Raw genomic sequence first — 13,702 nt, forward strand, 5'->3', positions numbered from 1 at the left:
GTGCTGAGGGCTGCAATGCTGGCTCCAAGCCGTGTGGGGGCCTGGGGGGCAGGAGCGGGGGCTCCCCATGCCTCAGAGCCAGCCCCTGCTTGGCCTCCGCAGATCTGGCACCTGGAACGGGCCAGGGGCAACGTTCGGATCCTCGAGGGGGCAACGGTTGGGGGGGCCGAGCGGCTGTAGGGGGCTGGTGTGGCACCCAGAGGCATCTGGCCAAACAGGTTGGGCATGGAGAGGGCAGACAGGTTGGGCTGAGGTCTGTGAGGGGCACAGAAGCCAGCACTGGATGAGAGGAGGCCTGGGGGCAAATGCTGCAGGGGCCCCAAAAGGTGGGGCTGGGGTGGAACCTAAGGGCAGGTTGGATGGTGCCACTGGCACGGACGCCACGAAGGGGTTGAGTGGCGGCTGGTGGAAAGGCGTGGGGGTGCCTGTTGGGGGGAAGCTGAACTGAGGCGTGAATGGGGGGGCCACTTTTGGGGTGTCAGGGTGTGGCGGGACAGCACTGCCTGACCAGGCTGTGTTCAGCGGGTCCAGGAGGGCAAGCAGGGCGTCGCTGCCTGTGCTCGTAACCCCTGGAGCTGGGGCTGAGGGGCTTCAGCGGTTCACTGGGACCTTGGGGGGCCACACTGGGGAGCAGCCCCAGGAACTGTGCTGGGCTGAGGGCCGCCCGTCTCTCCCAATCCATCTGCAGCTGATCTGAGAAATCGCCGTGTGCGCCGCCGCTGGCAGCCTGGAGCTTGGCTGGGCGCGCGGTGGGCGGTGGCGGCACGATGCCCAGCTCGGGCGTCTTCCTGCCCTGTGGCCGGGGAATGGTGATGCTACCTGGCGTCGGGGTGAGAGCCTCCTCCTTGTTGCTGGGGTTCAGGATGCTGTCCCGGCTCTGGGGCTTCCTGGGCAGGGCTGGGGAGCTGACCGGCGGGGCTGAGGGCTTCTCTGGGGAGGCGGCCGGAGGCTTGCTGGGAGGGCCATGTCGTCCTGGCCCAGGCTCCAGAGTTTGTTGTATGGGTGGGTGAGCTTCAAGGCCATCGCCATCCCCAGGGTCCTCTCGCTCCTGCCCAGGTCCAGCCTCTGTTGAGAAGAAGAGCGGGACAGGAGAGCTGGTGAGCGCAGGCCGTCCCAGGCAGGAAGAAAGCTTGCCCGGCCCCGCCCCCCAGCTGGGCTGGCACCGGAACTATGAGTATGGGGGTTACTTGAGGTCATCAGCAGAGAAGCCAGGCTCAGCTGGACTCCAAGCCAGGCCTCCTACTGTGTGTCTGAGCGGTTCTGGAGGAGCCTCTTGCCCTTTGATGCCAGCCACTGGGAAGTGGAGTTGGGACAGGGATTCCATCTACTGGTCCAGCCCTTGTTGCTTTTCAGAGCTGGTGGCGCCTTTGATCACCCTAGGGACGTCGGTGAGGCCTGGGACCTGACAGAAGGGGCACTTGCGAGGACTGAGTTCAAGTCCTGGCTCTGTTGCTTCCAGGCTACTGGACCTGCAAAGTCACACCGCCCCTCTTGGTCTGCGCTGCCTCATTCCCAGTGGGCACGGGGTGCTTCAGAGGACGCATGGGAACTGTGACTCCACAGGTGACCGGGTGATGACCAAGCCAGCGCAGGGAGGGGCACGCAGGGCTGGAGTCACCAGGGAGGTCAGTGGTGTCACCACAACAATCCAGACCTAAGAAGCCCTGGTAGGATCAGTACAGTTCGGTCTGGAGTCAGCCTGCTTCGGACACGTGAGCAGATGACCCCAGCAGCGGTCTAGGGCGGCTGGAGGGGGAGCGAAGCTGCTGCCCACCGGGGAGGCTTGCCATCACTCACTCAGCAGGGGCTGAAGACTCCCCTTGGTCTCTTCCCTGTCTTGTGTGGGAGCACCCCAGCCGACACCCTGCCCCGCCCGCGCCATACCTGGTAGTCAAAGGTCCCTGGCTGCTCCTGTAGGTCTTTGGGGGTCGGAGGTCCTCTAAGCTCTTGGCTTGGCCCAGTGGCTGCAGTGGGGCCTCCATGTCCAGGCTGCTGAAGACATCTTCCAGGAGATCAATGCTGGAAGCCCGGTCAGGAGGAGCGGGGACAGAGCCCCGGGACTCCCGGCCGGGCCGCTCAGGGCTTTCTGCCTCATCGCCTTCCGCACTGTCTGACTCTCTGAGTGTCCGATATGGCTGTGGCCTGGGAGAAGACAGAGCATGCTGGATTCTCCCACCAGGGTGTCGGTGGGAGGAAGGGGTGCCCCAGCCTCCAAGAATGTCCAGGCCTCAAGCACCATGCCCAGGACCCCGCCAGGACAGCAGAGGTCCTGGGGCCCCGTGCTGGCTGCAGCTCAGGTGGTGGAAGGGGGTGAGCAGACTTGGCCCTGAATTTGGTTTTGCTGCTTGCTCAGTGACCTTGGACAAGTCATGATGGATGGCTGCCACTTGCACTGGGGGCCTGGGGGGAGGGGAAGGAAATTCCCCAGAACCCCAGGCTTTGTATTGAAAGCTAAAGGAATGGGGCAGGAACACAGGCAGATGGAGGGGGAAACCGGTGGGCAGGCAGATTGTGTTCTTCTTCCTCCCTGTGCTCCCAGGCGGTGACCACCAGTGGCTGTGGATTTGGGGGAACTGAGCAGCTGCTGCCCAGTACCTTCTGGGGAACCCACTGAGGATGTCAGCCTGTGTGACATCCATTACAGCCCTGCCTGTGCCTCTCTAGGCATCATCCAACGTCTCTGAGTCACGGCTGCTCAGGTGATGGTGGCGGCTGTGAGCAAATGCAGTGCCTGGCACACTCAGGCTGGCCCGGGGTAGGTAGCCTTCTTTCCTCCCAGCTGCACCCCAGGGCACCACTGAGCCCCAGGCAGTGCCTGGGTAAACCATTAGTGGAGCTAGGGGCCAGTGCCATGCCAGGCTTCTCTGTGTCAGGTGCAGATTGTATGCTGGTAAGGTGGGAGGAAGGCGCCACCTGCTGGTCATGAGTGGGCGGACACGGAAGGCACCTGAAGGACAGTCAGGAGGGCTCAACATAAACTCCTGACGGTCTGCTCATGAAGCAGGCCTTACACCCTCACCTTATAGATGAGGAAACAGAATTTCAGAGAAGTGACCCACTCCATGGCTCACAGCACCTGGCAAGAGGTGGAAATGGAAGCCAAGTCTGACCATTCTGACCAAAAAATCAAGGACCCTTTCATTGAGTTTGAGCAAAATAAAAGGAAAAAAGAAAAGTTCGAGCTTCTTAGATTTCAGGAAATGATTTTCTTTTTAGCTTTTTGTATTTTGAGTCAGGATGGCAGAGCTTCTAGTTATTGATTGTGCTAATAATGCTGGGGTTTGAACTCAGGGCCACACATTCTCCCTCAGCTTTTCTTGCTCAAGGCTGGAGTTCTACCACTTGAGCCATACCTCCAGTTTCAGGTTTTTTTTTCTAGTTAACTTGAGATAAGAGTTGCATAGATTTGTCTCTCCTAGGTGGTTTTGAGCTTCAACTTTCAAGTCTCAGCATGCTGAGCACACAACGTTTTTTTGTTTTTGTTTTTAAAACAAAACACATATAACACACAAAGACCTGAGCTGAGCACTGAAATGAGCGCCACTATCTAAGTAGTGAAGGGACTGGGGTTGGGTATGGTTCAGAGGTGCAGTGCTTGCCTAGCATGGGCAAATTTCTGGGTTCAATCTCCAGTGCCACCTTCCTCCCCCCCCCCCCCCCCCCCGCTAAAAAAAAAATAATTTAGACAGCATGATAGGATGGGACTTTGGACTTCAGAGGACACTTAAGGAGGCTGCTTTTTCTGCAAGGTGACCTCAAGCTGATACCTGAATGAACATTTCTTATTCCAATTGGTCTATGATGTTGTAGGTATTATTACTTAGGATAAGGATACAACATTCAAAAGCAAAAATGTAGAGAAAGATTTCATGTGCAGAAAAGGCACCAGACTCAGGACTCAGGCCAGTCTGCAGGTGGGGGCGTGGGGAGGGGTGACTGGGTGGTTACAGGTGATGTGGAGGCAGGAAGGGGCAGGATCTCCCTGCGCTGTGGGCACGGGCAGGCCGCAGAGCAGTCTGGGTTGCATATGATCCTTAAAAGTATCCACGAGCCCAGCTCAGGGGACAGAACCCAGTACCTGGGACTTTGGAAGAGGTCAGGAATGAACACTGGCCCCTCGTGGAGAATAGGGCCATTCCCTTTCCTTAAGTGCTTTGTAAAACACCAGTGACTTTGGTATGGACAGACTGAAGCCATCTTAGCTCAACCTCAGCTCTGAAAAACCTGCAGGCGGAGGAGCTGGCAAAGAAAGGGCTCTATGAAAAATTATATTTGGGGGTGGGCAAACCCTTTTCTCTTTATTAAAAACATAAACCTCCAAAGGGTGGACAGATGCAGCAGTGGTTGAAAAGTGTGTCAAAAATGAGTGAGTGGGGACAGGAAGGAAAAACTGGGAGAGAATGAAGGAAGGGGTGACATTGTCGAACAAGAAATGTATTGGCTACCTGACTTATGAAGCAGTAACCCCTCTGTACATCACCTTTATAACACAATTTGAAAAGTAAAGAATATAAAACCTCCCAGCCCATAAACTTTTGTCTTTTTCCTTTTGAAAAACATGTTAATTGTAATTAGTATAAAGCTTAGGTTATAAGCAATACTGATAAAATTATATTTAAAAAGGCAGGTAACTGTAGCTACTCAAGAGACTAAGATCTGAGGATCAAAGCTAGCCTGGTCAGGAAAGTTCATAAGACTCTTAACTCCAATTAACCACCAAAAAGACAGACGTAGAGCTGTGGCTCAAGTGGGAGAGTGCCAACTTTGGTGGAAAAAGTTAAGGGACAGTGCCAGGCCCTGAGTTCATGCCCAGCACTGGCACATGTTCAAAGTCAGGTAGATTGGAACATTTAGGTTTGCTGATATTAATATACATATCCCATCCTATGAAATCTCCTTTTAACTTAAAACCTGCCTTGATGTCTCGCTGGTTTTCCAAGCTGTGTTGAGGTAAAGAAGGACTCAGGGACCAAAACCCATGGTTGCAGTAGCCACTAAGTCTATTCACAGCCAAATTAATTTCCTGCACCTCACTCCCCTGTCACAGCCCGGTGGGGCTGGCACCCTGAGAGGTGGCATTCTCCCTGCCGGTTGATCCTGGGACAGCTAGCAGGCTGTATTCACACACCACCCTTCCCCCAACAGGAGCAAGCGGTACCAGCCCCATTACCGCCCCGCCCCCCCCATGCGCTCAGAGAGTCACCCAGCTGAGCCCAGGGAGCTGGAAGAAGGAAGAGAGACCATTCAAAGGGAGTGGAGAAGAAAAAGCTTTCGGTGAAGCCAGCGCCGGGGGTGTCTTCCTGCTGGCATTCATCGTCAGAGGAGTCCTCGGAGAGGAAGACTGCATAGTGTCGCAAAGGCTTTACCAGGCTGGGGCAGAGGAGACAAGAGAGAAGAGAACAGGCAGTTAGAGGCACTGTCAGAGCTCTGTGCAAGGTGTGAAGGAGAAGGCCGGAGGGCAGCAGGGGGAGGAAACTGGGGTGCCCTGTGCACCAGGAGCCTGGAATGCGCCATCCAGTCAGGAGCGACCCTGGAATGCCACTTCCCTGCGCCTCCTAAATGTAGTGAGCAACTATGCCCCAGGACAGTTAGCGCAGAGCAACATGGACTCCACATGGTTCCCCCTCCCCCCAGCCACCGTCATGACGCAGAATTGTCATTTTCTCACGGTCAGCCTTCCATGTGCAGATCCAACCAACAGTGAGTTGGGGAAGACATTTGGGAGAAAATGATGCCAGACTTTTCTCCTTGCCTTTCTAGCATTCCCTAACCAGTGTAGCGATTCCGCAGCAGTGGATATACAATACGGCGATCTAGAGCTGTTTTAAAAGGTGGCAGCATGTCGCCCAAGGGACTTGAGCATGCGTAGACTTTGGCATCCGGAACCAATTCCCCCAGGGACAGTGCAAAGCGACGGTACCACGTACCCTCTCTCCGATCTATAGAAAGCGGCGTTTCAAAAACCAAGACCAAAACAAAACAAAAAAAAAGGACTGGAAACGCAGGGGCCTAAAAGCCAATAATAGCCAGTGGGATTGTGCGTGACTCCCCCGCGCCCCCCCCCCCCCACCTTCTTTTCATTTTTCCAGGATGAGCATAGCTACTTCAATAATCAGGAATTTGAAGAAGAAATTTTAAAAAAAAGTTAAAGAAAACAAGTGATGCTTGTGGCAGAGGCCCTGGAGAAGAGCCTTTTCTGATTAGCGGCGGCTCTCTGGAGCCTCCCTCAGATGCTTCTTTCGAGACTCCTTTTCATCTGTGATGTGGAAATTAAATATTCATCGTTATAAAAAATAGATCTCCCTTGTCAGCCACCTGTGAGCTCTACCTCTCTAAACAAACACACACACAGCCCAGGGAAGCTCCACACCCGGCTCCTATGAATTATATACTGACCAGGGCCTGTGAGAGGCCAGGGGCTGGAGAGGAGCGGGGCCTGCAGACAGTGGTTCAAATCCCAGCCCCACCGTGGCTGCTGTCTTGTTCTGGGGAGCGGGGGTTGCTTGCGTCTGCTCCCCTCAGTGAGCTGGGTCTGCTCCGAGCAGCCCTGGGAGGGGCTGGGGAGGTCTGGAGAGACATGGGGTGTCCAGGAGGGGCCCGCCCGCGAGGGCAGCCCCAGCCTCCTTCCTGCGCTTCCCATTTGGGTGGGACTCCTTGCGGTTTTATGTCAGGCAAGAGCAACAGGTCCAACGCAAGCACCAAGAACCACAGCTGCGGGCAGAAGAGGGGCGGCAGCTGCCCCCAGGGAGTGGGGGGCACTGGGACCAGGCTGTGCCACGATGCCCATCGCTGGTGCTAACCCAGCTCTTCCCCACGCTGGCTCCCAGAACCTCAAGGACCCCAGTTCCCCCACTGCCGTGTCTGTACCTCCCATGGTCCCTAAGATCCTCAAAGCCAGTAGCCCGGGATCCCGCCTCAGGAAGTGGTGGGCCACAGCACTCTGTTCCCCTTCATTCCCAGGGCCCTTGAGACATACCCCAGCCCTCCCCGGACTATTGAGGGACCTGCTGCACAGAGCCGTGCTCTGGCCAGCTCCGGGCAAGACCTGGCTCCTGCCTCGTCCACAGAAGGACCACCTTCACACGAGCCTGGCCCTGGCCCTCTCCTCGAACCAGATGACCATTCTGGACCAGGAGTTTGCTGCACAAATGGCAAGGAGGGGCGGGATGACCTGACAGATGACCCACTCACACTCCCTAGCATGGGACGGCTCCTGAGCAGGGAAGGAGGGTCAGGCTAGGCTGCGCAGGGTCTGAGCTGCGCGTGGCTCTGTACAGACCCGCAGCCTCCCCCTGCCCTCCCCCTACACATCGGCCAGCTTACAATGTCTGAAACATGTGCTCTTTGTCAGCTGGCCTGGCTGTCCTACCTGGTGTACTGACTGCTCTTCTGCCTTCAGAACCTGGCCTAAGTGGCCGAGAGGTTCCCCGGGGTTCCTTGTTCTTCCTGGCTACTGCCTTGTGCTTCCCAGGGCCATTTAATCTCCTTTAAGTCTGTTTCTGAGTTTCTCAAGGGCAGGAGCCTGGCTTGTTCCCTCACCCCCACCTGGGGCCACAGAGCACCGTGGAAGTTTCTGGTTGAACAAGGAAGAGCTGACGTGCTGGGGGAGGCCTCAGCTGGCCACACTCCCGGGGCCCGCCACATCTTGTGGCTCCTTTCACCACAGCTGTGGCTGTGATCGAAGGCTCCTCTTCCTGGGCTCCCCGCTTATCCTCTGAGACCTTCTGAGACAGACAGAATAGCACCAGGCCAGGGTGCGTGTGTGTGTGTGTGTGTGTGTGTGTGTGTGTGTGTGTGATGGACACAGGGCAAGCGAGTCTCAGGAAGTTGCTGAAAACAACTAAAAGGCCCAGGTGGGCTGACATAGCACGATGTAAGCCCTTGACAGGGTCACGTGGAATAAGGCTCTCTGGTGGCCCTGAGAGCCACCTAAGCATGGGCGCCCACATTTATAGGTCCTGTGACTCTGAGCAGATAGCACTGACCATAATTGGCCACATAACATGAACGCTACTATACCTGACAGAACTTTCTAGATTCGCAGAAGAGCAGAAAGCCTTGGTGCTGGACCAGACCTTGCCTCCCTACATGTGTCCATGCAGGGAGAGGGAGGAGGGGGAACCTCACTTCTAACCTTCAGTGCAACTGTCTCCAGTTGGCTTTCCCAGCCAGCTAGGCCCAGTGTGTGTGTATAGAACACGCCAATGGCTCTGGGTGAAACTTGGATGTGATTTGGTCAGATTTGACCTTTGCCCTGTCCAGGCCACAGAGATGAAGATGATGGCAGTCACAGAATTGACAAGCCTTGAGCTATCTGCTGTCCATACCATTTCTCACTAAGACAGACAAGCTGAAGTTGGGGGGGGGGGCTTGCCTGGGGTCACACCGAATCCACCTGTCTCTAAACCTCTTCAGTTTCTCAGATCTGAAACAATGAGATGAGAGGGGTGTGGTGCGGGGGGGGGGGGGGATTCCCCCATCTACTTTTAATGAAAGGTGAGATTTCAAAATAAACTTATTTAAATTCAGCTGCTCATGTTCTCCCATGAAACATACAGTCAGATATTTGTCAGAGATAAAGGATGGACCATCGAAAATGTCCAGGCTTAAATTTTTTATTAGCTTAAGGCGGAATAGGGGGAAAAAAAAAAGTGTACCTCTTCCCTCATTAACCCAATTCAGCTACCATCCTGCAGTCTGCCACCCACCAATCGCCTGGATTTTATTACACACAAAGGACTGTCTGTAAAAAGGCAGGTCGGGGCGAACTTGGCTACCCAGCGAGGGCTGCGATGTCTTGGGGAGAAAGAAAGGCTCTCTGTCCATCACCACTGGCACCCCATCCCCCGGCTCAGCGCCCCGCCTCTGCCCACCGCGCGTGTTGCGGAGTTCCCATGCAGATGACTCTGAGCCCTTTCTAATGTTTGGTTTAACGTGTCGCCGGTTAGCGAGTGCGTGTGACAGTGGTGACAGGCGAGGCTGTTCCTTTTTAAATACCATGTCAGAGCCGGCGTCAGGAAGCAGGGACGTGCTCTGTGCTCTCTGCCGTGCTGGGATCGCGCCGGCTTATTTTTTAATGAGGAAGATCTGCATCTCGAGAGTTTTTTTCATGTGTCACATCGCGTGGACAAATCAGCAGCACGTCACGCTGGTCCAAAATGAAATGCTGACAAATGTAGATATTTCAAATTTAATTGACATTTAAATGTACTTGAGATAAAGATGGGAAGGTATCAGCCAGGACTTGTCTCTGGAGGTAATGAAGGGGGTTGGTGATCATTTTACTTCGACACAAAGGTTCTTCACTTAGGCAATGGCTTGCTCACTCTGTGTCCCTCAGTGGCGTGGCCTTGGGGAGCAATGAGCACGGAGAGGCCCTGGGTGGAGGCCAGGTCCTGCTTGCCGGGCCTCCCTTCCCTCCACTATTTAGGGTAACTTTACTTCCTGGGCTCAGTTTCTTCCCTGTGAAAGGGAGATTCTGTAGCCCTCCTGAAGGTGATCATCAAAGTTAAACAGGGCTGGAGGCTTTGGCATGCAGTGACTCTTCAGTGTCTGTGCAGAGACTCTGGGCACAGGTGTGTCTCATGTCCAGGCTCCAAGGTAGCTGTCCCTGTCCTCAGATGAATGGGCCTCTGCCGAGCACAGCCGAGCACATGGAGTCATCTGGCAAGTCTCACCTGCAGATTCCCAGCTTTGGCCTAATGAGGCCACAGGGGTCAGTGTTGTAGGCCAAAGGCTTGGTAGTGGTTACAAATGACTGAAGCAGGGGCTGGGAAGGTGGCTCAGTGGTAGAGTGCTCACCTTGCAAGCAAGAGGCCCTGGGTTTGATTCCTCAGTACCATATAAGCAGAAAATGCTGGGAAGTGGCGCTGTGGCTCAAGTGGTAGAGTGCTAGCCTTGAGCTGAAATGCTGAGGGACAGCGCCCAGGCCCAGAGTCCAGGCCCCATGACCACCACCAAGACTAAAACAGGGCAAATGAAGGTCTCTGGTGGGCTGTGAGGCTCAGGGCCTGCAGAGGAGGCCCAGAGGCCTTGGATGAGGATCCCAATGGGGAGAATGTGGACGCCAGACTTTTCTTCCCAAAGAGAATGGAGGTTCCTTGATGCCCACAGGGGTCTCTTTGAGCACCGTGAGCTGTGAGTTTAGGAGAGGCAGGAGGAGCTAGCAGGGACCAAAACCAAGGACTGAGGGTTACGAGCAAGACTGGGGTGGTGCGAGGTCTTGGGGTGCCAGGAAGTATGCTGAGCTCGATACCCCAGGTCACTGAGGTTGATGTGCCCTTGGCTTTTCCAACCATCATTCATTATCTGTTGAGTAGTTTTTAGCCTGTGTGTTCCTATGCATATTCATTCATTCCTCCGTCCACAAAAATCACTAAAGGCCAGTCTCACAGGCCCAGACTCCTTTCCACATGTCCTGAGATTCCTTTCCAGGCAGGGAGAGAGCCAAGCGTGGCCTTTACCTCATCAGCACTCGGGGCGGTCTGTGCTGGAGGGAGGTGGAGAGACGGCCACTAGGGGGCTCTTTTCTCAACTGGGAAGGGCATGGTGTGGACTTGCGAGAAAACTGTCCTTCCCAGCTCCTTCCTGCTGAGCACCTGGGTCTGAGGATGGAGTTTGGGGTCCATGGCAGGGCATGTGGGGGTGTGGCCTGGCCCCAGGAAAAGTTCTTCCGTTGCTAGGTCTTGACTCCTTTCAGGTTGAGTGAGGCTGGAAATGCCCTGGCTGAGAAGACACTGGGGTGCAGGTGACGTGGCAGGCAGCCACGGCAGCCTTGGAGAAATGGGGACGTGGAATTTGGAAGAGGCCCGAGTCTCAGCTGGGAAGACAGCGCCTTTCAGGTGACTGAAGTGGGTGACTTCTGGGCATGGATGGAGCCCTTTTCCTGTAGTGCCCTGAAGCCTTGCTCTGCCATGGACAGAGCTTCCTCTCAAGCGACAGCTCATGGACACCGTATCCCCCTTCCAGTGGCTGGAGGAGGCTACCATGGATCACCGGGGGCTCATTGGCAATCCCTGCTCTTCCAGGCGGGGCTCGGGCACCACATCTGACTTCAGGCTTGGCTTTGTCTCCCAAATCCACAGGGGGTGGAGGGGAGTCCAGTGAGGAGCCTCTCCCTCTGCTAATTGGGTCTGTGACCTTCTGTTGGAGTGTCTGGACCCGTAGCCATACAGACAGGGGGTCTTGGCAGCCTGCCAGGAGGCAGCACAGAGCCAGCTGCCCCTCCCTCCCGCCGGGGGGGGGGGGGGGGGGGGGGGAAGGGGGGAAGGGCAGGGCCCAGCTGGCATCTTGGAGATGCGTTCCTGGAGCTGGTGGCAATTCCTGGCTTTTGCAGGCAGGGCAGGTGGCCTGCTGGAAGTTTCACAGTCTCATCCTGGTCACCCCTGGCACTGTTAGATGCTCATTCTGTGTCTGGTGGTTGACTAATACTTGCCCCATCTCTAGAGTGGCTGGGCCACGAGTGGACCTGCCTTCACCGAGTGTTCGGTCATTCAGGAAACACCTCTGAACAGAGTCTGACTTGACTCAGGTCTGAGAGTCACAGCGGAAGGACACCCAGTCCCCACCCTAGAGGACTCGGACAACTGGTATGTGTGTGTGTGTGTGTGTGCACGTGTGCACATGCACGTTTGTAGACACGTGTGTGTGAGGCTGGAGGAGCAATATCTAGGCAGGCTGGGATCGGGGGCAGGGAGGAAGAGTGGGCAGCTGTGGGGGCCGCCATGTGTCTGTGTGGAGGCTGAAGCAGTTGCTGGTTCAGGGACCATGCTCATGGGCTCCGTGCTGAAAGTGGAGGGGGAGGAGACTGGCGCAGTGGTAGGGCTGGTGGTGGGTGGGCTGGGATGTTGGTTTCCAGCACTCTGCCCCTGCACCAGGTTACCATCTACATGACTGGGCCCCCAGGCCCAGCCAGGAGGGGCCGGGGTCAAGAACATGAGATGTACTGTGCTCAGGAGAGCAACTGGCCAAGCCAGAGAAGTCTGAGTGTAGTGGGACTGGGGCTTTGGGCAGGGTTCTCACTAAATATTTCTGGCAGCTTCTTCTGATCTTGTTTTCATCTTCTGGGATCTTGGGGCTGCATAACAGAGTCTGACACCCTGCACAGTGTGGCCTGGCCATTTGGTGAACAGACTGTCTACATCAGCACTAACATCAGCTCTGGCAGAAGAGGGTGGTACTGCTCTTTTGGAGTTACTAAATAATACAGGGCAGGCATCTACCTAGCTGAGCAGGTGAGTGTACTGGCTCTGGCATTAAACTAACCCATTTAAGCTCAACTCTGCTACTAGCTGTATGACCAAGGGCAAAGATGACCTCTGAGTCTCAGCCACTGCTAGATAATCAAGCTCAGAACCCCCTTTCCACCCATTTCTCATGAGGACTTGATGAAGTGGAGTACATAAAGTGCTTAGCACATAGTTCTCAGCTAATGGTACTTGTTAATTCTATTTCTTACAATGACATCAAGCAAACCACAGCTTGGAGAGCGTAGATATTTATCCTTGCATTTTCATAAGGATGAAAGCTAGTGAACAGCCTAAAGATCAAATTCCAAGCAGGGCTAGGTTAGATCCTCAGTACATATACAACAGGATCTTCTATATCCAATAACAGGGTCATGAAGACACAGGGAACAGCCCATAGGAGAGGAGATTGCAAGAGAGGCAGAGTGTCAAGAAATACATATACGGGGCTGGGAAGGTGGCTCAGTGGTAGAGCGCTTGCCTTGCATGCATGAGGCCCTGGGTTCAATTCCTCAGCACCACATAAACAGAAAAAAAAAGCCGGAAGTGGTGCTGTGTCTCAAGTGGTAGAATGCTGGCCTTGAGCTAAAGAGCTGAGGGACAGCACCCAGGCCCAGAGTTCAGGCCCACGACCGGACCAAAAAAAAAAAAAAAAAGAAATACATATAGCAAAGAGACTGGAGGGGAATCTACAGGTATGTAACATGTATCTCAACTAAAGAGGGACTAAAAGGAAATTTTTTTCTTTTTTCTTTTTCATGTCTAGGATGTCTCTAAGGCTGCTGTATTCTTTGAACAAACAAATAAACAAAAGTACTTGAAAAGCACAAACTTCCTATATTCTAGCCAGAGAGGTGAAAGGAACTATTCTCACTCGGGATGCAGCCAGCCAAAGCCCCTCTGTGAGTGGAAGAAGACAAGGGACCAAGTTGGTCAAAAGGGCTGAACTGTACAGGCAACTGGGACTAGTCCCCGAAGAGCCACCATGGCCCATGAGCCCTTTGGGACTCAGAAGACAGCCTTGTGGCTAGCTTGTGAAGATGAACTAGGTGATGGATGCATGTAATGCTCTTCTTCCATATCTGAGCTACTCTCTGAGGGCCACTGCCTCTGGCCCCACTCCACCTCTCAGCAGGGATGAAATCCCAGGCTGCCTGGCAAAGAGCAGCACCTGGGGTGGGTCACAGGCACTGGTGGAGCACAGTGCTGCCTTTGTGAGCTGGCTATTGGCTCTGTCTAGGTGCCACATTGGATGGAAATTCTCTAGCACCTGGGAGCCAGAAGGGAAAGAACTCTGGGCTTTGCAGCTGGGGTGCTGGCTGGGAAACACAGGGTCAGGCATCGTGGTTTCACTTCTCAGTGTAGTGTGGAGGCCTACTTAGATCCTTTTACTTTTTGGGATAGGGTCTTTCTTTGTAGCCTAGGCTGACTTGACGCTTGCCTCTGCATCCCAAGTG

The 13,702-nt window shown here is 54.7% G+C and overlaps 1 protein-coding gene across 1 annotated transcript in view; it reads right to left on the reverse strand.

The window, feature by feature from the left end:
* Dennd1a (DENN domain containing 1A) overlaps positions 1 to 13,702 on the reverse strand; it is a 480,539-nt gene that overhangs the window by 1,111 nt on the left and 465,726 nt on the right. Inside the window, 8 exon segments of the mRNA XM_042678648.1 lie at positions 2 to 112; positions 114 to 306; positions 308 to 579; positions 581 to 960; positions 963 to 1,065; positions 1,885 to 1,928; positions 1,931 to 2,142; positions 5,242 to 5,370. Of these exon segments, the coding sequence (XP_042534582.1) occupies positions 2 to 112; positions 114 to 306; positions 308 to 579; positions 581 to 960; positions 963 to 1,065; positions 1,885 to 1,928; positions 1,931 to 2,142; positions 5,242 to 5,370 (1,444 nt within the window).

Source organism: Dipodomys spectabilis, unplaced genomic scaffold, assembly GCF_019054845.1.
Source record: "Dipodomys spectabilis isolate Male_0828 unplaced genomic scaffold, ASM1905484v1 ptg000046l, whole genome shotgun sequence".
In the NCBI taxonomy this organism is placed as follows: Eukaryota; Metazoa; Chordata; class Mammalia; order Rodentia; family Heteromyidae; genus Dipodomys; species Dipodomys spectabilis.